Below are 26,271 nucleotides of genomic sequence, written 5' to 3'. Positions count from 1 at the left end.
CATGCATCTTATTCCAACCTAATACCAACCCACTGTATGTAAGGTAAACATCTTTTAGATACATTTACGTCCTTACTCTGAATCATAGTGTTCCTCACATTTTCTTCAGAGCTTTTCCAACCTTATAATCTCAACACTATGTATGCATTTGGTGTTAACACTATTTTCAGAAAAGAAAAATCCGCATAACATTTTATCAAAGTCTGTGTTTGTTTGGTGTTCACTACCATTGCAAAATGCCACCTAAACATTCTCTATTTTGCTCATATGAAGTCAATAAAATACATAGATACAACTTTAGCATTTTCCTGAGTGTCTTAGTTTAATATTAAACTGTATGGATGTTACTATATGTCAGAACTTTTTTTCTACCTATCTACCTATTTTGCATTAAAAGCAAACATGTTTTTGTCCCCATTTGTTTCACTTGAATGGTAGGACATTTCACTTGTCCCACCCAAAATTTTACTTGTCAAGCAGACAGATGCTAGATAACCTGGAAGCCAGGCTCATTCATTCTTTTGCTACCTCAAATTGTGAGCCAATGTGGCTTGTTAATAAATTTGCCAGTTGAAATAGCGGACTGCCAACTCACACTGACGAGTAGAATTTTCCTAAAAAACAATGTATAGACTCATACAAAAAACATCCCTCTCAATAATCTCTTATGACCCACTAGAAGTGTGTGGCCTGTAGCTACAGAGACGCTGCCCTCTGCCTGTATTTTCTTATTATTTTGCTGGGCGTCAACCTTTGGGCAGTGCACAGGGCGTGAGACTATAAAAATGTAGCGACCAGGTTACATTGCTGTCTTCATCCCTCTCTCCTCTGCTCACTGTCGGCAACTTTGAATTACCAACAGCTAGCTAACCTACCGTGGTATTTCTTCCATGAATGTATAAAGAGAACTGGGTACAGTGTTGGAGGCGAGGCTCCGTTCATTCCCATCCCTTGGAATAAGATGGGAACACTAAATAGTTTGTTTCTATCTTCTCTTGCAAATATTATATGAAATTGAAACCAACCAAAACACAAAGATGTGAATCTTCTTCAGATGCAATCTATCTACACAGGAGGCACTGCCATAACATACTGCTTTTACATATAAAAATGAGACTCATTCACCATTTTGGTTTTAATGCTTTCATTTTCTGTCAAATTTGGCTGTTTCACAGTCAAATTCAATATTCACAGTAACTGACAGCTCAAATTCTCAGTAAGTAGAGCTTCTTGTGTGTCAGCACATTTAAATGAATGCAATCACAGTGATGGCTCTAGTGTGACCTGATTGGATGACCCAGAACAAATGAAATAGAAAGCAACAATAATGATGCTAATTAGCTTTGTACTGTGTGCTTACATGGTGCTTGAAGAGTTTTACATTCATAAGAACAATGTAACAAAGACCTATGATAGCTAGTTGTGGCAACTTTTATTGTATGATTGTGCAACTAATTGACCACAAATTTGTTAGATCTGGATGAATGAGGCATGACAGTGCAGTCATGCACCAGGAGTCATTATCCTTTTTCTTTTCTGCCCTCTTGATTTCTTTAACCCCCCCCCAGAAATAAATACACATTACTATAGAGTCTCTGCCCAGTCCAACTCCAGTAGATAAGAATCAGTGAGTTATGACGGTTGAGGTAAACATGGCCAAATGGTCCGTGCTAGATTACACAGCACCTGAAATAAATAATTTGCTTGTGACGGCCATCCTAAAGATGCTATCACAAACGGATGCACCAAAGGGAGGTACTCTGTCACAGATTTGGGTAATGTCATCAACAAGTGAATTGCTGTATTTGGCAAACTCACCTTATTTGACACAAACATATTGGAGAAAAAAAATGACTCAAACATTTCTTTCTTAAAGTTAAACTCCACTCAAAAGCAAACATTTAGTATTAAATACTTTCTCCCTAAAGGCCTTCAGATTTGACTGTTAAAAATGTGATTTGTGTAGTGTTCATAGGGAACAGTGGTTCCATTGGGGAAGCTGAGGTGATATATATCTATTTATGTGTATTTTGGTGTGGGGGGGTTAAGTAACCCGAAGGAATTTACATTTTATTATTAAAGCACTTCCATATGGTTGGTATAGTGACTGATGAATCCAAAGTTTTTACACTCACTACATTCAGAGTTTATTACTTTAAGCCAACAAAATAATAATTCTGTAAGTCTTTCTCCCCCAGAATTTTATTCCTAATATTGTGAAGAAGATTGCACAGCACTTAGGAAATAAAATCAACACAAAGTATAATTGAGCAGTTAAATAAATAGTAAATACATAAAATACATTGCAAGTAATTAAAGACAAATTAGAGATGTTCTTATGGTTTCTGATGAAAACTTCCTCAGTAGTTCAGTGGTCCTCAAATATTTTTTAAAAGTCCACAGAAACTTCTCAAACAACTCCTGTAACATAATTCACTCCTTCACGTTACCATCTGTATGCTCAGTATGTTCCAAACACCCTGCATTTTGTATCTCTGTAATACTAACTTTTGTACTTTTCAATAGTATTGTGTGCAAAATAGTCAGCCAGAACAACTAATTGATTGCATTGTTTTTTTCAACTAACTGTAATGATTGAAAAAAACATTTCATTTCAATATTGTAGTTTGAAGAATTTCTGGGCTTTTTTATGAAACAAATCTACCGGATGTTCTTGCAAAAACATGGAAATATAAATAAAACCAATGCAGTTTTCATCCTTATTGTATCCCATGTTGTGTTTAGTTACAGATTGATTAAACTGTCTTTCATATGATAGTTTTGCAGTCTTTACACACAGGGACACCCTTACTAACAGAGCATATTTAGAATGCAAACACAGGGAGCATGAATCATTGAATCAATGCTGCTCTGTTGCCTGAGAGGGGCCACATGGCTTAACAATGCAATGGAAAATAATGGTGTATTGAACTGGCATATGATAGAGCAATTTTACCCTTTATTCACAGCTCTGCAGATATGTTTGACGGTTGATATCATGCCGCATGTTTACACACTGAGGATGAAGTACTTCTCTTCAACTGGAGCACAAGATGATATTCAGTTGAGCTGCGATCACTTTCTACAAGGAAAGCGAAGAGCAGAAAACAAGTAAATAAGACATGCTTTAGATGGAAAGATTAAGAATCCCAAAGTGATTAAGAGGGCTGACATAGATACCCTGGCTGGATTTTTAGATGGACCAGTCAGCGGGTTTGGATTTGGTTTTAAGCAGCAGGAACACATAAACAGCAACAGCCATCAGTCAATTAAGGATAAAGCCTTCCAAAAACAACTAGTTTAACTTTGCTTTTCAATTAATCTTCTTTGGGTGTCACCAAGGGTCAGAGCGCTGCAGAGTGAGCAGTAGTGAATTGAACGATTAAATAAGAGTCCAAACAACTGGGCACGAGGACTAAGGCCCAAAGCGTTTAACCCAGCCCTGCTGATGCTGCGCAGATGCTCCTGGCCAAGCAGGATTTGAGCACTTTGTTTTTCTTCAGGACGTAGACAAAGATCTGACTTATTTTAAGAAGTTATGCATGATGAATCAAGTCCAAATGTGTCCAATTTTTAGATTTACAGAGTCTCCTACATTTTTTTCTGTTCGACCAAGGCCTTTCAAGAATGTTTAAACATAAAAACCCCCACATCTGTGCTGTAGCATGTTTTGTCAAACCAATCTGTAAGAAATCCCTGAGCTGAAGTCCTGAAAATCTCTCTGTGATGTACTCCGGTGTCGATCAAAACAGTCAAATCACATTGTTTACTCTAGAAATGAAACGAATCTTGTTGACCTTAGGAGTTTCAGCAACAAGAACGTGCCCTGACTGTTTTTTTTGTCTTTTAACTTCCTACACCCAAAATGGGAATGTGTGGGTGATCACCTTGTACCAGCGTTTAAGCAAATACCAGCTTTACAATATAACGTGCAGAACTTCTGGAGCTGGGAAAAAAATTCTAAACTTTCCGCTATAGTGCTGTTTACATAGCGTACACAGCATAAAACAACATGATATCATAACAGAAACTGTTTGAGGCAAAACAGGAAATGAAACAAAGTAAAAATCACAGGGGGCTGCATAAGTTTTATGTAGCCTTAAAATGTAGATTATCAACTTGTAATCAATCTCAAGGTCTTTGTCGCTAATTGTTGTTTTTGTAATAACCATCTCTCCCAGTGGCTGAGAACCTTATAGTGAGCTTAGCCTGTGGTATAGTGTGTGTGTGTGTGTGTGTGTGTGTGTGTGTGTGTGTGTGTGTGTGTGTGTGTGTGTGTGTGTGTGTGTGTGTGTGTGTGTGTGTGTGTGTGTGTGTGTGTGTGTTAAAGAGAGTATGAGGAAACCCTGGCTCAGTGTGACATGATGAAGCTATGGACCTAAAGCTCCTCATTGTTATGTATCTGCGGTCTTGCAGCCCAGCACTGCAGAATATAGAGGGTGAGGGGAACAGCGCTGTGGCTGCCAACCCACCGGGCCCTTCTCTGCTCCTAAGAAAAGAGTTTACAATTGAAGAAATACCTGTAAGTCAAAACAAAGGGGTAAGGCACCCTGGCTTTTTGTCAGCCTCTTTCATCGTGCTAGACCCAAATGATGTGGATACAATTGCAATGCGAAATCTCTGTCTGCTGCAATTGCTTAAATGGTAGCTCAAGTATTTAAAAAAGCTCAGATGAAATTGTCATGAGCTTACACACATTCACGTCTTTATATCCTGTGCTTTGCTGAGGGGATTCTTGAGCAAAGTCATCTGTATTCAGTAAACAAAGTGTTATTGATGAGTTGATTCTATGTGGCTTTGCCAGTGAGCGAGCTGGGGAAGGGATTATGTCCCCCAAGCCAAAACCCAATAGAAGTTTGAATAAGGGGATGGATGCTCATTGTGGCAGTAGAGGATAAGCTGTGTTCAACATTAAAATAACAGCTCAATACCAGCAATATGAAAAGGTTTAAAAATCTCAGACTCGCTAAAGTGGAAAATGTGTGTTTACTGTCACAGAACTATAAATCGACAAAAGTTTTTTAAGAGAATACTAAAGGCAACAGAGTTTCACTTGATGTTTGTGACAGTTTACCAAGGGTCCTGTAATTGAAGGAGCTGTTTTGAGGACCTTTTGATGAGGTTTAATCTACTGAAAGATTTAAACATCTCCACTGAGTGAGACTAGAAAGGTGTAACTACAGCAGCATATGGCAGTGACTGTGGGAAATCCGGAAATCCTCTAATCCACCATTTTTACAGTATAGGGATTATACCTTCTGTGACTTTTTTTCTGTTTATACGTCTTGCTTTCCATTCGTCTGTGCACAGTTCAGTTTCAATCACTGTTGTTATTCAGCTAAGAGGGGTGTTGCTTTGTGCTCAATGTTGCATCTGGTCAGCAGGCATTTTGCAAAGAAACATGTTGTTTACAACCACTCTAGCATATTCTTTTCACGTGGTTTATGCTATTTTATATCTGTTTTGCAAAAAGAAACGGTAAACCTCTCCTTAGATACCATCCATGTATACCTTAAAGAAAAAAATACCCTGAAAACAGTTAAAGAGAAAACACATTATTAATTTAGTTTAACAGTCAAACACACAGCTAATCTGCTTCAGGAATGTGTGGGCATGATTCCGTGAGAAAAGCACAGAAACAAGGAACATATAGAACATCACCAAAAGTGTTCAAATTTTATTAGTAGGAACCCATCGCTTTGAGTATGAAAGTTTTCATGTCCTTTTCAATTACATCATTAGAAATGCTGCTTTTGTTTTGAAATACATAGCGTCCTTGCTGTGAATATAAAAACCTAAATGAGAGCTGGCAGATCTCTGTCAGCAATAACAATACAACAAGGTTTGTGTTCAGTCTGACTCCTTAAGGTGTCAATGTTTTGGATATTGAAGAGATCATATGTTGACATCACAGTTGAGACTCAGAGCTTTATTCTGATACAATTTTTATGTACTTTACTAAACCAGTACTACTGCGGAGATGAAATCATTAGCCTAAATTCTTTTGGGTCAGGGAAAAGGATTTAACATATCCATTGTTGCACATTTAGTCCAGGTCACAATAACTGGTACTGTCACGCAGTCTAGTCTTTAGGGTACTTTCACACCTGTTCCTGATCTATCCGGTCCACAGCCAGGGCAAAAAGATGTACTGTTGCCTTGTAGCTCTGGTCCCGTTTATGTCCACACAGACTTCTTACAATAAAACCAAGAGGTGTAAACATGAAGTTATACAGACTGACAGGTAACTCATTGATTGGACAGTTATGATGACGTCATCCTGCTACAAGGACCCATTAATGCTTGAGACCTCCCATGTCATAAACAGCCACCGAGGGGTCGAAATAGGACAAAAAAAGAGGAGTGTTATGGTAATATTATGGCAGAATAGCTACCGTGAGAATGTCTCACAATATCTTTTCAATGAGGAACTGGGAAAATACACAGAAAATAACCCATGTCTGTTTTAACTCCTTTCCACTGTCTGATTGATCAGGGGAAATCCCCTCATTCAAGTGCTAATCTGCACGTGTTACCACAGTTACTAAATACACAATATGCAGAATATGAATTATCTATTGAAACTGTTGTGCCAAAAAGACTACTTTATTGATGCCTATAATGTTTCTGTTGACTTTGTGGGAAATGTATAAATTCAATTATATGTTTATTACTGAGGTCAACGGTGGTGTTATACTGGACTACATTATGGTGAGAGGTGTTTAACATTTTCTGTCTACTCTATTTACATACATGGGGGTGGATTATTAGAAACACCACTCACTATAATGCAGTCCAGTACAACACCATTGTGAACTATGACCTCAATGCTAAAGCATGTATTAGAATTAACAGCTCTGCTACAGTGAAACCAAAAGATTGCATTATTAACAGTTCACTGTCATCAGTTGGATTTCATTGTGGTTTGGCTTTTTTATGCTAAAATCACACAACACCAGAGCGACCTAATTTTTCATGTGGCCTCGCCCTGGTAGTCCACACCAGAGTTTGATTGACAGCCTTCATGTTAGACGTAACGATCCGAATTAAATGGACAATCACACCAGAGTTTGTTTGAACTGAGCCGAACAGTTAGATTACAGTTAGATGAGAAAGCACACTTACAATTTATTGGTATTCTGCTACCCCATAAACAGGAGCCAACACATCTCTGTCAGCTCTTGGCAAAATAACAAAGGCAGGACTGACTAAAGAAAAAAAATTAAGTACTGTATCACTGTCTGGTTGACGCTTCAAATAAAATGGGGAAATAAATTCTCCTAATTTCCATGTCTTGCGTAAAATAGTAATGATGCAATAACAAATTATTACTCTAAGTTGAAAACACTGATGGTATTTATCTTTTCTTCTTTTTGTATTTATTCAGTTCATTTTTATCAGGAACAGCCATAGATCTACCGTACACGGGCATCATGTCATAGTGGTGTTACAAAGACAGGACTAGATGCATTTTCAACTTGATTAAAAATGCAGAGAGATAACCATATCCATCCCAATCGCCATTGGTTTTAAATAAACATATATTCAAAACTGATTTACAACTCCTACACCACACACATACCATTATAAAGATACACACAGCTGACAGGATGATCCCCCAAATTACATGCTTGCCTCCCTTTTATCATATTTCATCTACATCGGTCTTCACCAGGACAAGCAGTTGCAGTCGTACGGCCAGTCGCTTGACTTGTTTGTCAGTTCAGGATCATAATTAACTCTGTCCAACAGTAAAATGTGTCCTCTTGCAGTTCATACTTTTCTCATGAGATGAGGATTCCTGTCTGCCCATGTCTTCATAAATTACATTTCAGAAAGTTTTTAGAGAGCCTTTGTGTTTTTCTTACAGAGAAACCCCTGTCAACTTAATTACCACCTAGACGTACATCGTAGACTGTCCTTGAAACGCCCAGCTATATTGCATGTTTGCTGCAATCCAAGTCTTCTCACTTTTCACCGTTTTTCTTCATTACACATCTGTAGATCGACTGCCTCCACCGCAGTGAACAAATATTTAAACTAGATAGAGCAGCTCCACTAATATCAGTCTTAGAAGCAGACCCCGCTGAGAGTCACTTCTTAATATCAAGTGCTCATTTCCAAAATGAAAGGCAGCAATTAACACATCAAGGTTGAAAATGATACCATACTCGCTTTTTACCCCTCCATTCCATGCAGGTAGCTACAGCAAAAAAAGTCTTACTGTTGTTTGATAAGCATTTCCTCTGCTGTGCTAAGAGGCCCTAGGATAATGCCTGTCAGATGAGGCCAATTAATGATGGCTCGATGTGATGTTTTATCTGTTCAAGATGTTTTATCTGTTCAAGGCAAGTCTGCAGCTCCTCTCACTCACTGTTTTTCCCTTCTAGATAAGCTTTACTTTGTTGACTTTGCCCCAATCCGTTCCAAAACCAAAGGCACTTACTTATTAGCTACCTATCCGAGAGTGACATGTGTAGCTATAGGCCAGCGTTGAATAATGGTCCTTCATTGTCACCTCTGCAGTTTCTGGATTAACAGTTTGATTTAATTTTGAGCCATCATAAGCACAACACAGCTGTTTGACATTTTTGGAGGCAAGGACCAATGTTCTCCCTTAAGCTGCTCAGCAAAGCAGTTTCGATGTTAAATCACTCGTCACACAAACTGTTTATTTTGCTGTACACAGCAAACACAGTGCAGTGTGCTTGTTGGAAGTATGAGTTGCTAATGAGATGGTTGGCCAAAAAAACAAAAAAGAAAATAAGTAAGCAATAATTTGTTAGGTAGAGCGTGGGACGGTATTTTGAAAGAAAAACTTTATCACAATTTATGAAACAATTGCATTCGCTATACAAAGTGGATGGGTGAGGTAAGTTGGCCACAATTGCAAACATCCAAAAATCACAAATTTGGACCCTGCAAATAGGCTAGTAAAGGATGAAAGCAGCCTATGTTTACCTAATCCATATGTATCACCTTGAATGAATAAATTAATGCATATACAGTATCTCTACATGCTACATAAATAAAACGTTCAATATAAAAAAAGATGCTACCCTTTCATCAATAATAAATATTATATATTCTAATAACAGTTACTATATTTCGTATGTTTTTGTTATGGTAGTTTTATAGCCTCTTCATTATTCATTGTCATTTTTCTATTCTATATTTCTGTACTTTGTACTTTACCTATCTTGTTATTTCCTCTTAATATGTTTATTGTATGTACCAAACACCAAGGCAAATCGGCAAATAACCTGAAAAACCTACTCCTGTAATAAAAACAGATTCTGGTAAATATTATAAATAACAACAATAACACATTAAATAGTACAGTAATAATAAATAGGTAGTTTTAAATGACGCACACAATCGTAGCTTCCTGTGATTGATTCGAATGGCGTTCACACCCGAAATGAATGAGTTCACTTGACAGCGGTCCGAGACGCCCCTTTCGAGGTGGACCACAGAGCGTTTTTTTTTATGGTCCGCACCAGAGTTCAAGTCTGGTATTCACACCAACCCAAACAAACTGCACCAAGAGTGTAAATGCTCCAGGGTTAGTTCAGCCGGACAAAACAAGGTCGATCTAAACCTGCGCTAAGTCAAATGTCTGCCCTTGTGTGATGTACTGCTCCTTTTTTCTGAGCATTGCTATTTGCCTTACCTTAGTTCTGTTCTTAGTAATAGTTACTGTTTTTCTTGAATAATGTAGCCACAGCATTGTGAAATTACATTAGTGTTGTTAGATTCTCATCTACAGGTGTGGCGTTTACACTGTCCGTTCTATATATTTCTGCAACAGAACATTACCCATTACAATCAATTCAAGATAGATCATCTTCTCTCATTTGCAATTGATTTGCTGAAAATGTGAAATATACAGATCCTTCCTTTTGTTGATGCAAATATATTTTTTTCAAGTCTGCTATCTACTAGAGAGGTATGTGGGAGATGGTTAAGGTTGTGTTGTGATATATTTACAGCTGTCAGTCAGTAACCTCCTGAGACTCAGATAAGATAAACTCCTGAGACGTCGCATCTTACCACTTGCGGTATCAAGGAGCACATACTCCAGTCATGCAAGCCATCCAATTCTATTTGATACATCCCAAGCCAATACAAGCTGTCAGTCAGCATTAAAGTCAGATTCACATATTTACAGAAAAGTTGTGCTGCTGTCATTAGGGAGCAAAGGCCAACAACTCAAGTAAACTACTCAACAGCTGTTCAGAAAAGTCATGCAAATCTTGTTAGGAAGTTTTAAGGTGTTATTTTAACAAACATAGCTATTATCTAGTGGAATAAGTGGCATTTTAATGCCCAAGTGACACAGGGATGTAATTCTTGTTTTTTGCTACGATTCGGAGACTGAGAAATGAAAGATTTTGAGCACAGAAAAAGCACACAGAGCACATTCAAACAGTAGATTTGAGTATTTTGACCGCTCAAACTTTTTCTGTGCTTTTTTTTATGTATGAATGTCACAGCATGTTCAGTTTATTAGCTAAAACAAAAGGTAAAGTAGAGATTTAAAAAAGCAAGAAATGACTGCAGTAATTTGAACACAATAACTTGAGAGCGAGACACCCTCATATGGGGAAGCCGAAACTCTGGCACAGATAAAGGTTTTTGATGTTAATGTAATGGGGCTTTAGTAATGACTCAGATGTACAGTAGAGTTTTTCCACACCTTAAAGCTATTTTCAACTTGAGGATCCATTGCACATGATGTCTGCGCTGTTAAATGAAAGAAGTGCAGCTACCTTTTCATGTATCACTCGTTATTCTGTTTTTTTCCTCTTTCTGCTTTGCTCAGGGAGGTGTTGCGGGGTGGTGAGGGTGGGGTTTTTACTCTTTGTAGTAGTCACAGCTCCAAATCTCATTTGTAATGGTTCTCTACTGGTTGGGGTCTTCACAATAGCTAATGGGGAAAACAAATTGGTATTTGCCATGTTTATCATTTGATTAACCTTCATATTATCCCTCTGTGTAATTAGCCTAATTATGAGGGGCTTTACACAGGCTGGCTTAAAGCTCTTTGTGCAAATAGGTCTGAAATTTTCTGGCCTTTAACAAAAGGAGCGCTCCTTGTGTATAAAAACTGACTCTGAGCCAGGTAGACTGTAAAACATGTTCTAATACTGTTCCTGTCAATGATGAAAGAATGATTTGCAATTTAAAACTGACACCCATTGGCAGTTTAAAACGCTCTCTCCTGTCAGAAATATTGAAGAACGTAATAATGAATTAATCAAATTGACCGTGTAGATAACTTTGGTTGGTAGACAAACAAACAAAGAGCACTATGGCCCTGCTGATGTAGAAGTAGACAAGTAACCGTTGATGTCCGTTGCTGCAACCCGCCCAACAAGTTTGTTCTCGCCTCTCTGGGGAACACTTGCTGCCCGTCTGTTTCTGTTAAACTACAATCAGCCCCCTCTCGCCGGGTTACTGTCTGAGTGCAGACACGATGAGTTGTGATTGTGACCCTCTTCTTCACTGAGCTCTGAGCACACTTGTTTGACACAACAAAAAGGTGATTTTGCCTGCTAGCGTTCTCACTCCTTGTTGTCATGGCTGGTTTGTGTTAAGTGGCCAGTGCTGGTGCAAAGGTTGACTTCCAGCAGGTGACTTTGAGACATGTTGTTGGTATTAGAGGTGAAGTTGCTTCACTGTAATGTATCAAGACCCCAGAAGACAGACACAGTTAAGTCAGACCTTTCTTTAGCTGCACAGTCACTGGTTTAACTTCTTTGTGCCGGCTCCTGTTCTTCCTTTTGATGAGATGTTGTAAAACAGTGAACAGCAAATAAACGACTGGGGGAAAAAATGAAATGGCCTACAGGTGCAAAATGTCCCCCATTAGTCTACAGTACACCTTACAATTTTATTATTGATTAGTCACTTGACAGAAAATGAATGGAAAATATTTTGCTGATTATTTTGATAATGAATTGCAGATTCATTTATAATTAATGAGTAATTTTAGTAATTTTTCTATGGGAAAGGCCGGTTGTTCTCCACTTTCCAATGGTAAGGATTTAGTGTAAGTCTGAAAGATTTATTGATTCAAGGTGTCTTGTGGAATCTTCTTGTAAACAAATAAAGTTACTATATGTTCACATTAAGTGTAACTATACAAAATGCATTTTGTGTATTCTTGGCATATGTTTGCAAAGCCAGTTCAACTATTTTCCAGCTGAAAATGTTTTGTAACGAAGAAGAGACAGCAGCCCGGCATTGGCTTGTTAAAGTGTCTTGTTTTTGTCACCGCCTCTTTTTGCACAGTAAGATTTTTATTGCGATACGCTGGCTTCGACTGTAGCATAGCTAAATATGAGACATGATTGATTAATCAAATAGATAATTTTTAATAATGAATCTTGTTTGGATTTATACCATTTTTTTATTTTAGTAATATAAGTCCTCTTTCTTTTATCCCTCTGAGGATTTACCACGACCTCTTACTGTGTTGGTACTTAACAGCAATGTTTTACTTTACTTAATCCATACACCACATGTTTTATAGGGATAAGTAAAATAACAAATTACTACCTCACATTTATGCACAGAGAATCCCTGTCTTAAAGGGATAAAGAAGTTAATTCTTCTTTACTTTCTCACATTTACATGCACTAAAATCCTAAATGTGTCAAGTGCATTATTTCTAGGTCATTGTGTGATAAGGAAGTTCTGCCAATGTACAGATCATTTCAGCAGAAGGCCTCTTTAACCAGCCATGCAGGGTGCAACAGTACCTGAGTTACCAATTTCAGTATTCTATACTATAATAGCATTTTTTTTAAACATTCAACATTTAAATTGCACTTTAATAACTGGTAATTAATGATGCCTACATAATAATTCTGAATTAGGTCACTGAAATAAAATGTAAATGCCTCTAGTGGCATTAATAATAAAATCTCATGCTTTAATCTTCAGTTGATGTTGAGATGATCTTGTCATGTAGCTGTACTGCTTGCAGTGGCTATGTTTCAGAACATGATGTTTGACTTGCCCAGTCCTCTGATGCCCTGACACTGGTATTGCACTTCCAATATTAAATTTTTTAACACTTGAAAGGGGTCCAAAACAGCTTTTTGCTTTTATTAATATGTCAGCACATGACATGGTGTCAGACTTCCGGCACTTTCAAATATTTACCCTTGTGCAGAAAACATGTCAAGATCCATAATGACCACTTGAACTCTTTGCTCTTCCCTGTTTACAAACAGCGGAACGTGGGGAGCGAGCTCTTGTTTGTGTAATGTGGCATTAACCTGTTCAGCCATTCAACCAGTCCTCTGAACCGGTGCGAGTCCAATGCTGGGAAGCTTCAGCATTAGCCTCTTGCAGATGGGAACCTTAAATTTTTAAAGCGTTTTCTTCCGCATGGCTGATCCTCCGCACGTTGCGTCACGAACTGAGTGCTAATCCCAGTTGCCTACCACCCCTCTATTTGGTATGAAAAATCTGCCAGCCAAAGTGTATCTCCATGTATCTCTCTGCAGTGTCTTTTTGAAGTGATGTTTTGATCGGTGCCTAGTGAACCAAGGGTTGTGTAGTTATAACTGAACTCTACTCATGGGACGAAGCACAAGGTGATAAGTGTGCGCCATAATTGCCCTTTAAATATTCTTCTCCTTAAGAACCTTAAGATATATAGGAACACATACAGTATAATGGACATCACTGGACACCATTAGCGGATTGATATCAAACTTGAACTTCATGGCTCAAGATCTAGAATGCAGCAGTGAAGACTGAAGTTCCTGGCTATGATTTTTTTTTTTTAAAACATTTATTTAATTCAGGGAAAGTTTCACTAAAAGCCAGGTTCTGTGTTTGCAGAGCGCCCTGATCATACCACAAATAATACATACAGTTACACACATTCACACCTGGCAGCTGTCCAGTACAACCACTAAGCAGCACCACTGGAGCAGCTGGAAGATTAGGGGGTCTTGATCAAGGTCTGCTCTTTTTTACTTTCACCACACAGATTTATTGCACTAGTCCAGAAATCATACTGGCCCCAGGCTTGCTTCTCTAATCTTTAGGCCACCTCTGCCCTGGTTTTTGAAGTCAGGACAGCAAAAGATGGTCTACTTGGTCGCAAAGCTATGATGGAGAAGGGAATGTCCGCATCATGTTCGAGACATCTAAAACAGTGCAGGTCACTAGTGAAACTGGAAGCTTTGTCGAAGGCTTTGTCCTATTTGGGACAAAGAGGATTAAGTTAAGAAGCCTTGATATATGATATTTATATCAGTATGCCAAAATAATGTGGCATCAGTGTATTGAAGTTAAAATGATGTATAATATGTAAAATATAAAGGTTCCACATTGAGTTGCTGTAATTCAAAAATAGGACAATAGTAAAAATGTTGTTATACTCAAATGGTACAGTTGTGTAAAATATTATCAGCAATGTCAACAAATACTGTCCGTAAAGGACAGACAGATGGAGACCAGTTGTTAGTCTGAGTGCTCATATATTGAATGCACAGAACCTACATCAAATATTACACTATAAGCCATAATAATGTACCCATACACTTAAAGCTGCAATCAATATTTTTATATTAACAATGGAACAAAGGATTGTGTGTAATGTTAAAGGTGCTGCTTGTATATAACTTTATTGTTTTGGTTCACTCTCACACTAGCATTGTTTTTGTGGACAGCAGGTAGTTGACTGTACACTCTTGCCCAATGGCAAACAGTAGACAGACACAGTTAGCCACTAGCTGGTTAACATAGTATATTTAGCAGCTATGGTATGAAAACAAAACTAAAAGGAGAGTGAATATTAATATACTTACTATATAATACACAAATTTATAATACACTAAAGTACCAACGTTGATACTTGGTTTGTTTCATGACCTTATATAAATATATGGGCAACCACAGCCTTTCTATATAGGCTATGAAAATATCACATTTACTGATGTACAGGCTAGTTTTAGATTCTTAGTTTTTACTACACTAAGTCTTGTGATATTCTATATTTTTGTCAATAAATACCATGAAAAGGCCAAAACTAACAATGAATTGGTCCCACAAGCAACCTGATGTGTCTTACACCTCTGTGCCACAGAGCTCCATCGTGGTCTGAAAACTATTAAAAACACAATGAGCCTCACTGTTGTTGGTAATGTTTGCTGACTTTGCTCAGCCATTGAACACGCTAGATTTAGACACTTAGCTTTTACTTAACTTCTGCAAAATTGTTTCATCTGTTCATCACCTCAAATTGAAAGTGAGAGTTTTTGACAAAACACTTGAAGGTAAAATACACTCGAGTAGTCCTGCTGTAACAGGAGTCAGTCACCCACAGATGTCTGTGTATTTGTCTGTGTTAAGAAAGGCAAAAGAAATCAGCGATTGAAGCTACTACAGCATTTTAAAAGCAGAAGATCTTGAACCCTGCCAGATCAAGTTTTGCAGTGTTGTGTGCGAAGCAGTCTCCCCACCACAAAGAAGATTTGCTAGAAAGCATGTCATGCTTCCCCTGAAAAAAATCTCTGAACTCTGCCATTTTATGTTAGAATTTTGTACTCTCTGTGGTCCTCTTTGGATGGTTTTGTTTGATAGTTTCCTTGGTGGATATGAAAGATTAATGCAGCAGAAGCACCTGCAGCAGTTCCTCAATGACAGCTGTAAAAGTGCAGCGGAACAGCTGTGAGAAGACAGCCCGACTGCCGTGCCCCCATAAAGCAAACTGTTAAACATGGTGTCACAGCTCTGTGAGTCATCTTGTAACTGCCCTGGCAATCAGAATTGACTTTCCTTTCATGAGGCTTCAATACAGATGCAGCCTTTTTTGTGACTGCGTGTGACACTTACAGCAATGCATTGTGTGTATGTGTGCGTGCATTTGTACATACCGCCTTCTCTATTTTCTGTGTGTACGCACGAGGGAGGGACTTTTAGTTTTTATCACACAACACATCAAAGCTGACAGACGAGCGGCACGCAAATTTAGCTTATTAAGCAGCAGGAGATCACAGAACACTAAGTCAAAGTTAAATAAACAAAAAGCATGTCACCTTTAGTCTCGCATCATCAGACCTTTCCCAACATGTTTTGCAATGGGTCCACATCTGTTGAATCAGAATATGTTTAAAGCAAATGTGAAATCATAAACACATGGTATGTACTGCATATATTGTGCTTTATGTGAGTTTCCTCTGGGTTCTTTGGTTTCCTACCACAGTCAAGACATGCAGGGTGAAATGGAAACTCAAACGTTGTGAAGGTGTTCATCTGCCTGTGATAGATTGATGACCTCTCCTAGGTGTACCCGGTCACTGCTGCATACTAGGATCTAAACCCCAACCCTGCTTGATAGCAAACAGATGCATAGAAGACAGTTAAAACAACACATTGACATGCTGTATACTTTGCTTTCCTGGAGGGTTACACTGTACTGTAGGGTGCTCTATAGTGTCTGTAAATCTGATCTGATTCAGATATAGTTAGATCTGTGAAATCAACTGAGAAACTAAACACTACAATGCCTTCAGCAGGTCTGAAATATAAAGGAGAGAAAACTATTAGATACAGTAAAGTACATTATGTACATTTCAAATCAAGGTCCTGTTTCGTAGGCAACTTTTAATGATGTACGGATGGAGTTGGATCTAACACCAGAAAATTTAGTTAGGCGTTTATTGGAAGAAATGAAATACATCAGATATGGGATATTCCAAAATCAAACAGGAAATCAGTCACATGATCTTGTAGACGGTAACTCTTTCAGCTGCATAACATAATCACAACAACTAACACTTTGTCACTGGCAGGATCTTTTGGAGACAGACTTGTGTTTTACCCTAATGTGAATAGTAAAATTAACATAATTAATAAGATAATGCATACTGGTTGCACCTGGTAGTGCAGCTGGAATATACTGACCTAAAACTGAAAAAACATGTTTTAGATTATAACCTTCATTTTAATGGCATTAGATGACTATATTTTCAAAATGTAATAGGTTCTACAGGAGTTCCTGGTCAAATTTCTTATTAAATGCAGTTGAAAAGTAAAATCCTTTCATGCACTACAGTGTTATTACGTGGGTTTAAAAGTGAGGTGCCACCGCAGTAATTGTGGCTTGTTTGCTTCCGCCTTCAACAAGTCTTTTAAACCTGACAAAGATTATCATTTAAACTAAACAAAATGTATTTATAAAGTAGAACTTGAATAGATACAGTATATTTTCCATTTCCCTTTTCTACAGAGAAAAAAAACACACCAAAAGTACTAGTATTAAAGGCCTATGCAATGTTTTTTTTTCACTTGTGCAAATGTCATTTTTCTATAGGTGCAAATCTGATTTGAAGTGTAGATGATGAAGATGGAGCTGAAATTATGTGTGGTGAGCTGAGGCACATGAGCCTTTCGAGCTTAAAAATACTGCAGTGTTGCTTCTGGGGTAAACTGCATCATGAGTCATTGAGTCATATTGATCATAGTCAATTAATTTACATGCTGAATGCTAAAAAAAACCTGCAATAATACATATTTAGCAGGCATGTTTTTTCTGTCTCTCTGTGGAGGTTGAATGTCAGACTCCTAAGCAAACATTCTCCTAAGTCTCCTGGAAGTGGATGGTCTTTTGTGTGGTCCCTTCTGCCTTAAAATCAGACTACACTAGATTCTTTGTTTTGGCATACGTCTCATGATGTTAAAATGTGATGAAAATGATCTGCTGAAATGTTCTGTTGCTTTCAGATATGTAATCCATTCGATGTCCCAGAAGCAGTTTTCAGTATATGCCTGCCAGCCCTGCGAGAGAAATCGAGATACTGTTATGCTTGAATACTGGCCTTGTACTCCCGTAACTGTTTACTCCTCTCTTCCCCTTTGTCTTTTCACCTTCAGTCTACTGACTGTAGTGTTAAAGGATACATCTGGTAAATCTATATTTTTCTTATTTTCAACAAATTCTTTGTAAAGCCCAAAACCAACAATAAATTTATCCCACTGACAACTATTGTCTGTGTATCCAAAACCTGATACATCCTATTCCTCTGTGCCATAGTGCTCCATTGTTGTTCACAAACCAATGAGCCGCATTGTCGAAATATTTAGTAGAGCACTAAATGTGTATTAATCCGCCACTGAAAACAGTCTCAAACAAATGCACTGTTTACTCCTGTTTGAGTAATGTTTGCTAAAATCTACAGCGCCCAGCTGTTTTTAGGTATTAAGTATTGAGATGTGGACTAACACATTGTTTGTCTTGGTACTTTAATAATAAACATTCAATAACACCAGCATTATCCGTTAACATATTAAATGGTTTGCTCATCAAAATAAAACTTGCTTAGGTTTTGAGATATCTGTCATTGGGATTTTTGCCTCCACCTCAACACAGTAAAGGTGACTGTGGCTCTCAAGACAGTGTAACATTACATTTAAAATCTCCACAGCAACATTTCTTGTCAGAAACAGTGTCCGTGTGACTCTTTATAAACCACAGAACACAATCAACCTTTTTTTGATAGGGACCATTCCTCTAGTAGAAAGAAGATTTATTTAAACTTGAAGTCAATTCAGAATGATTATTATATTCCTAAGATTTTAATGTTAAAATGGAGGCAAAGCAATTAGAAGTCTTTACTCACAAAAGTTTTCTATGAATCACTAGACTGATTATGTACTGAGGTCATCGCTGTCTTGAGTTCGGGGTTGTGTTCCCAAATGGCCCATAAATCAGTTGTTTTGATGAAAGTTTATTTTGAGTAAAAGACAAACAGATTTTAGTGGGTTTACTGTGTACTTTAGTACCCAGTACTGTGACAACCCACTGTGAATTATTTGCCATCATCAAAGAATGTAACCACATACTGAAACATCCATTCAACATGTTGTGTATTGAGTCTTACTCACACATGCTAAGATCATTTCTTCCTTTTTCCCCCTCCTTTTAATTCATCTTTTATTTTGTTAGCCATTTGAGCGTCGAGAAATAAAAGCATTTGCATTGAAAGGACAGGTGGGTGTGAGACACCAGCGCGCGTCTGAATCGTAGCATTAAGAGCAGGGAAAAATATCAAAAGTATGAACCATTCAGACGGCAGGAGGAGCAGGGATTTGAGCAGATATTAAAAGATGATTGTGCGTGGGCTTCTCTACTGTGCTCCAGAGAAAGAATGAAAACCCTGTATCAGTCAGACGGCGCATAATACACAGCAGAAACATCAGAACGCAGCACAACAAACACAAACAAAAAGAAGGATGGAAAAAAGTGTGGCGTATAAATAGTTCAAATATTTCAAGTGATTTCAGAATGCGATGGTGAAATACTGGATGTTTGTGTCCTCAGCCACAGCAAGTTATTTACTCTGTTGTAGTGTTCTTTTCACTGTAACTGTATGAAGGCCAGAAAAGTCCAATATAATACACAAATTAAAGTTGTTTTATTGATTAGCTATCATTATTATTAGCTGCTTCTTGATGTAACATATTTTAATCCAAGTGTCCAACATAAAACAAAGGTAAATAAATTTAAAAATTAAGTAATACATTTTAATCTCACTACATGAAGAGAGCTACATCAACACTAAATCATTGATGGTACATCAACACTAAATCATTGATGGTCATTTTTATCAATACTTTTCTGTTATTAAGTCTTTTTGGTTTTAAAATCCTTTGTTGTTTTCGTCACTTTGTCTCACATACCACTTTTTTGATTTGTTTTTCTCGCGTATCGGCGTTGCAAGGCAGGATGAGAGTAAAAAAGGTTCACAATTCAAAGTGATTTCCTGTCTTCTTTGATACTTTGTTACTTTTATTAAATTGGACACATGAATACATGTCAGAACACAGTGTTTTACCAGCTGCTGTAATAGTCTGACTCAATAGTTGAAATACAAAAAGTTGACTTGAATCTTACACACATATAATTACTGTGACTGCATGTACAGTGCATCCGGAAAGTATTCAGTGCTTCACTTTTTCCACATTTTGTTATGTTACAGCCTTATTCCAAAATGGATGAAATTCATTATTTTTCTCAAAATTCTACAAATAATACCCCATAATAATGATAAAAAATTTAAAGAAAACACATGTACAAAAGTTTTCACAGCCTTTGACACGACACTCAAAATTGAGCTCAGGTGCATCCTGTTTCCGCTCATCCTTGAGATGTTTCTACAACTTTATTGGAGTCCACCTGTGGTGGCCTTAGTCAGGGAGGTCACCAAGAACCCGATGGTCACTCTGACAGAGCTCCACCGTGTCTCTGTGGAGAGAGAAGAACCTTCCAGAAGAACAACCATCTGTGCAGCACTCCACCTATCAGGCCTGTATGGTAGAGTGGCCAGACGGAAGCCACTCCTCAGTAAAAGGCACATGACAGCCCACCCAGAGTTTGCCAAAAGGCAGCTGAAGGACTCTCTCTTAGCATCGTCAGTGTGAGCATGTTAGCACGCTAAAGTTAGCATTACAGCCTCACAGAGCCGGCTGTAGATTCAGAGTCTTGTTTGTGTACACAGCCTAAAGGCCTTACACAAACTCGGTCTTGTGAGGTGCTGTCCTACCACATTTAAATGCAAAACTTAGAAATGGCCACACTAAAAGACAAGAGGTCCTGTGTCTTTTGCGTGATTGGCACGTCCCATTCATGGTGCTGTCCTTGGTTTGCACACAAGAAGAGATGCTTCAAGAATGAAAAAAGAGAACATGAAAAAGAAGTTGAAACATTCAGACCTTAGGGTTGAAAACAAATATATCAGCACACCATTAAAGAATTTTTATCACTAGTGAGGTTTCGAACACAAGGCTCTTCTTCAGACTTCTGCTAAATAGTCACTTTCTTAAATACCCACAATCCATCTTATAAACGCATTGTGAAATACCACACCTGTTACAAATTTTCACAAGTCCAAGTAGTAAAAATTATATACATTTCATAATAAGGATATAGACCAATTGATACATCTAGGCAACATATATACAAATATACAAAAGATACATAATAAAATTCACATACAAGTACACTGCTAGCTACCATTTTTGGAACGTTACCTTTGTTGTAATGACACCTACCTGTTCAACAGAAATCCAATCCAAGTCCGCTTCGCTCTTCATCCCCATCTTTCTCCTTCAGTGCTCACCAGCGGATTCACTTTTCTTTTGGAGCATGTTTTGTCTGCTTGGCGTTTCGCCTTGCTATATTTGCGTTTTTATGCACTGTTTCTGCAATTTTTGTTGCTTCCACTCGGATGTGTGCCTACAATCTGGCACCTGGCCTCCCTCATGCCCTGCCCGCTGTTATTGGCTGCGAGCTACACACCCACTGCCCCTTATTTTTGAAGGCCTGTTGTGGTTTTCAGAGACTCTCCATCACATATGCTGACTGACTTGTCGTTCTTGAATTCACGGGTCCGAGCCTCAGTATTAAAAACTTTTTTGTCTTCCCTCATCAGAACCATGTGGAACCCAGTGAACAATAACGACCAGACGGGACAAGTGGCTGCCAGAATGGAGACTACGCCGTCTTTGGGTAGTGCGAGCATCTCCATCTCCCAGCAGCAGTCACCCAAGAAATTTGCCCCCATGGTTGCACCCAAGCCCAAGTTCAACCCTTACAAACCGATGGGAGAATCCAGCTTCTCCGACCCTGCAGGTAACAACACAGTAGAAACCACAAAATCATTGATATCAAGCAATTTATAATGAATCCTTTATATCATCAAGTCATATGCCATCATAAAATGAGATTTCATGGGCCTCCTCTTACCTATATGTCAACCACTTAAATCTAATATTATTATTACAGTATTTGTTTTTCTCCACTACCTGGAGAATACTTTTAGCATGTTAAGATAAACTGTTTTTACAGCTTGATCAGACCGAGCCCAAATTGTCCATAATCACCTGTATTACAAAAATCAGACTTTACTGACATTACAACTTACTTAATGTTTTAGTATTAGTATTAGTCAGCATTCATGTTCCAATTCTGCTTAAATTATTTATTTTTCTCAACAATGAATACAGCCTTCCCTTAGAAACTAGTGGACTTGAGTAGCAATGTCATTGTATTGATTGTGGGTAGTCCTACAGTGTCCAGCAGACAGATGTGAAAACACAAACTTTAAGTTTCACTGTAAAACAGCTACTGAACCAATTGCCTTAATATGTTGATTTTCTTACAAAACATGATTAAAATGGAATGTACTAAAGAGCAAATGCTTATTCACCCATTATTGCCATTTAATATTGTTTCAATAGTTGTGTATAATATATTTTTACAGTCCTAACGTTCACTGAAAAGATGTGACTCTGGCCTACAGTTGTCTGGATCTTGGGCCGACCTCATCAAAGCTTTTACAATCACCTGCAAAACAGAGCGGAGCACTAAATCATCCAGCCTTACATTTAAGTTTAATTCTAGTTTATTGCAACGCACACTTATTTTTATGGTGTTGGCCGTTGTTTCATCAGTTATGAGAACTTTAGATTGCGATGGTGTGTTCTTTTCATTATGTTATTGAGCTGTGGCTATCGAGCTGTGTGGCTATCAGAGTGTGTGACTGTGTGTATTTGTACGGCAGCTCAGACTCTGACACCACAACTCACTAGGAACTCCAGTACTTTATTGGCCTGCATTATTTTAAATCATCTTTGCCTAAAATATTATCCTTAATAATGAGCCGTAAAGCCTTGCAATAATTGCCCATTATGATGTTTCAGTTATGCAACCTCTATGTTCAGTCCGAGCACTCGTCTAGAAAGCTTTCCACAAGCTGCTCACAGAACAAACCATTAATGGTGCTCTGACATACATGTTGCTGATTGCATAATCATTTTGTGTAACTGTGAGGTGCTGGTATGTGGTCCTCCGTGAGGTATGCACTTTGTTTTAGTAAGATTGGCTCTTTGTATTAGGTCAATGATTTACATTTTACATTTTGAAAATTAAGATTTAAAAAGACAACACATTGGAAATTTAAGAGATCAATGTAGCATCGCTATTTTTACATTCTAAAAGAAAGACAGAGTTGCATGGCTAATTTCTAATAAACATACCGTGTAAGTGCTGTGGTTTGCAGTCATGTGTGAGTTCAGGAAGCCTTGTGTTGTCTGCTTTTTTTAGGCCCCTTGGGAGCTGATGGTCTGTTTGTATGAAAAATTATGTATTGTTACAAGTTAACCTGTAATAAACACATTTACTTAAGAGAGTTTTAGGACTATAACTTTTATGTGTAACTTATTTAATTAGTGTTCCATTGCTACAGTCATTATTTAGGATTATATTTTAGGCAAAGATGATTTAAAATAATGCAGAATTAACTTCAGGAAACGCAGGCTGTGCGCTACAGAGCATAACTGTGTGTTTTACATGAGACAGATATGACTCACACGTTGCGACAACTGCCTTCATAATCACCTTTGATGAATAGGATCTGTTGAGAGAGAGTCTCATATTATATGATGTAATATTTTGTTTCTTAAAAAAAAAGTTTTTTCCAAATGATAACGTGTTTAGACAAGTACGCAAAGAGGTAAAACGTGTATTTCCAATTTAAGTTTAATGGTCATATTTTAGTGTTGCATACATACATGCATACGCCTATTTTACTCAAAGAATCCCAATAATAGTATAATTTATGCAAATTAAGAGAAACCACTTTCTTTCGCTGTGAAGAATAATATGAAAATAATTTCATTTCAGATGTTTTTGGAGTCACTGGTATAGAACTGGAAACACCTACTCACTGTTACCTATAGGCCTTTTACAGACATTGATGCTTATTTTTTGCATATGCCCAAAGTGACTGTAGCAATTTATTGGAAAACTTAACCTCAACAAATTTCCTGAATCTCTATTATTATTGTTAAAATAATTATTATTTTCTACAAAAACATAGCCATCACTATTGAGTGCACAGTTAATGGCTGAAGTGAGCATATTTTTATATAGTAAAGGTAGAACATGACAATTACAAGAAACAGGATCATCCACCCATATATCTCCCACCTCCCCATCTGCCGTGTGAGTTGTAATGTGAACATTATCTAAACCTCTACCCTCAAACCCCCCTGAGAACCCTAGATTTCCAAAACAGGGGAAACGGTTATGAAATTCAGCAAGCAGTGAGCGCACTGTCAGGTTGAAAACACTCTTGTCTGTGGGGGTTTGTGGTTTGAGTTGTGGACCTGTCTGGTACTCCAGATGTTAGTTTTGTAAAAATTGTTCTTAGACGGCTCCTGTTTGAGCTCTGCCCACCACTGACAAAAAACAACATCACCAGTCTTGAATTTGTACTGAATAAAATGTGTTTTAGAGGCTCCCATCTCGTTAATTTAGTAAATTTGGCCTTAAGTTTTGCTTGTGATGATGACTTTTGGTGTCAATAGCTCCGCCTGGCCCACAATGAAAATATATATTTGGAGCTCTAGTAGATTATTTTGAGAGGCAGATATATTGGTATTATTTAATTAAATACTATTTCAGTGACATTGTCACACCTAGAAGAAAGACAAGCATAACCCTTGGATCTCTTAGTGTTTATGTTTACCTCTGGCCATGTTCAAAGATTTTTAGCAAATTAAAGAACTAGATTTTGTTCCCAGTTGATGATTTGTGGCATCATTAAAGCCTTGTAATTCCAAAATGTCATTTTACTACAAAACATTTAATCTAGACCCGTTGCCACTGTCTTATTTTCCACAATTAATCATTGTCCGGGTATTAAGAGGATTAATGAAACAATATAAAGAGGGTGGGGATACATTTGTAGAAGATAAAGTTGTTAAAATGTTTTACTTTGTAATATGAATGTTTTACTTTAATGAATTCATAGCAGAGTTACGTTGTTAATATCGCTTGACCTCAGTGACTTGAGAAAAAACTGTTAATCCCACTTTCTATTTTATCGCTTACACTGTTCCCATTGACTGTGACAGACAGTAATTACATAAACTGGGTAATGCTCACAATTTTTTCTTCATTATAAAGATTCAGTTGAGGTCAACTATACTGTTGATTGAAATGGAAAATATGGAGGAATCACTAATTAATAACTGTTTTAAAGTCCTTGCAGCAGTGTAATTTAACATTATCTTATTGCTAATATCTGAGAGTTTTCTGTGTCTTGTTGTTATGACTGTTGAGCAGCTACAACTTTATTTTTCATTAAAACATTAAAATTTAATAAAGATACCGATGACTGGTTGTTGTCAGCATTTTGAACATGCAAATATGTAAAGCCATCAGCAGACATCTCCACTTGTCAAAGGATAAGACCTCTTTATGAACAGATTATCTGGGTCTCTCTGTATTTATTTATTTAATATCTTTTATATCAAATGTGGGGACTGTCTGATGTAAAATTGAGGATTAGCATAAAAATTAGGGACGAGTCAATTTGGCACAGCGCCTCGCTGTCCCTTTGTCTAACAGAGGCCAGCATCAGGGCTGGAATGAGCAGTCTGAGCCCATGTTTATTGTGTGGACAAAGAAGCCAGTGCTGACGGGGCGGTGCACAGCAAGCGAGGTCTGCCGTCAGAACTTGTTCTGATTAAAACCCCAGCAGGAGGAAGTGAAAGACACATCTCAGGTCTCAGACAGTGACCCTTCACTCAAAATTCCTTACACCAGATCAGATTTTAGGGTTTAAGTTGATCTCATATGGTACATGTTCTGTAGGAAGGTCAGTCGTGATTGCTTTGTGAAGATGAATGTTACCATGTAGAGCAGCCGGTGCTCCACTTCTTTTATGCAGGTTCTTTTCTGCAACATCTGAACTTAAATATTTGTTTTCTGTAGCTAGTGTTGATTTGAAAGTTTTTTAGGGTATTTTAAAAGTACACTGGACAAAATACTGTGAATAACTGTACAAGGCAATGCAATCCAGTGCAGTAGCCTTGCAATAAAAACTACCTTTCTAAGGAATATTTTGTCTCAGTTTTGTTTCAACAGTATTGACAACAGTGTGCCATTTACTGTATGCTGTCAAGCTCTGGAAATAGTTTGAAAAGCCCTGATGTTATTGGCAAGATTGAAAGCGTAACTTGTGCACCCATGCATTGTGGTATTAACTGGCCTTCCTTGAAACGTCTTGTAAGAAAGAGACCTCACATCCCTGCTTCATGCTAATAGCTTACTTTTCTACCTTGACATCCTTTTTAGGTTTTACTGAAAGGCACAGAAATGTGTCCTTGATCAAATAATTTGCTTACGTATTATTGGCTTTCTGTGCAGCTGTCTGCATAGATCAACACATCCTGATG

The 26,271-nt window shown here is 37.7% G+C and overlaps 1 protein-coding gene across 2 annotated transcripts in view; it reads left to right on the top strand.

Annotated features, from left to right (window-relative positions):
• Positions 1 to 26,271, top strand: part of LOC119901159 (LIM domain containing preferred translocation partner in lipoma) — a 146,499-nt gene that overhangs the window by 34,911 nt on the left and 85,317 nt on the right. For both annotated transcript variants that reach the window (XM_038716677.1, XM_038716678.1), the window contains one exon: positions 21,459 to 21,658. In XM_038716677.1, coding sequence (XP_038572605.1) covers positions 21,463 to 21,658 — 196 coding nt within the window. In that variant the 5' untranslated portion in view covers positions 21,459 to 21,462. The remainder of the gene's footprint in view (positions 1 to 21,458; positions 21,659 to 26,271) is intronic.

Source organism: Micropterus salmoides, unplaced genomic scaffold, assembly GCF_014851395.1.
Source record: "Micropterus salmoides isolate LMB-PRFRI ecotype aquatic unplaced genomic scaffold, ASM1485139v1 Ms_hic_scaffold_13, whole genome shotgun sequence".
Taxonomy (NCBI): Eukaryota; Metazoa; Chordata; class Actinopteri; order Centrarchiformes; family Centrarchidae; genus Micropterus; species Micropterus salmoides.
This window is presented reverse-complemented; position numbering and strand designations above follow the sequence as displayed.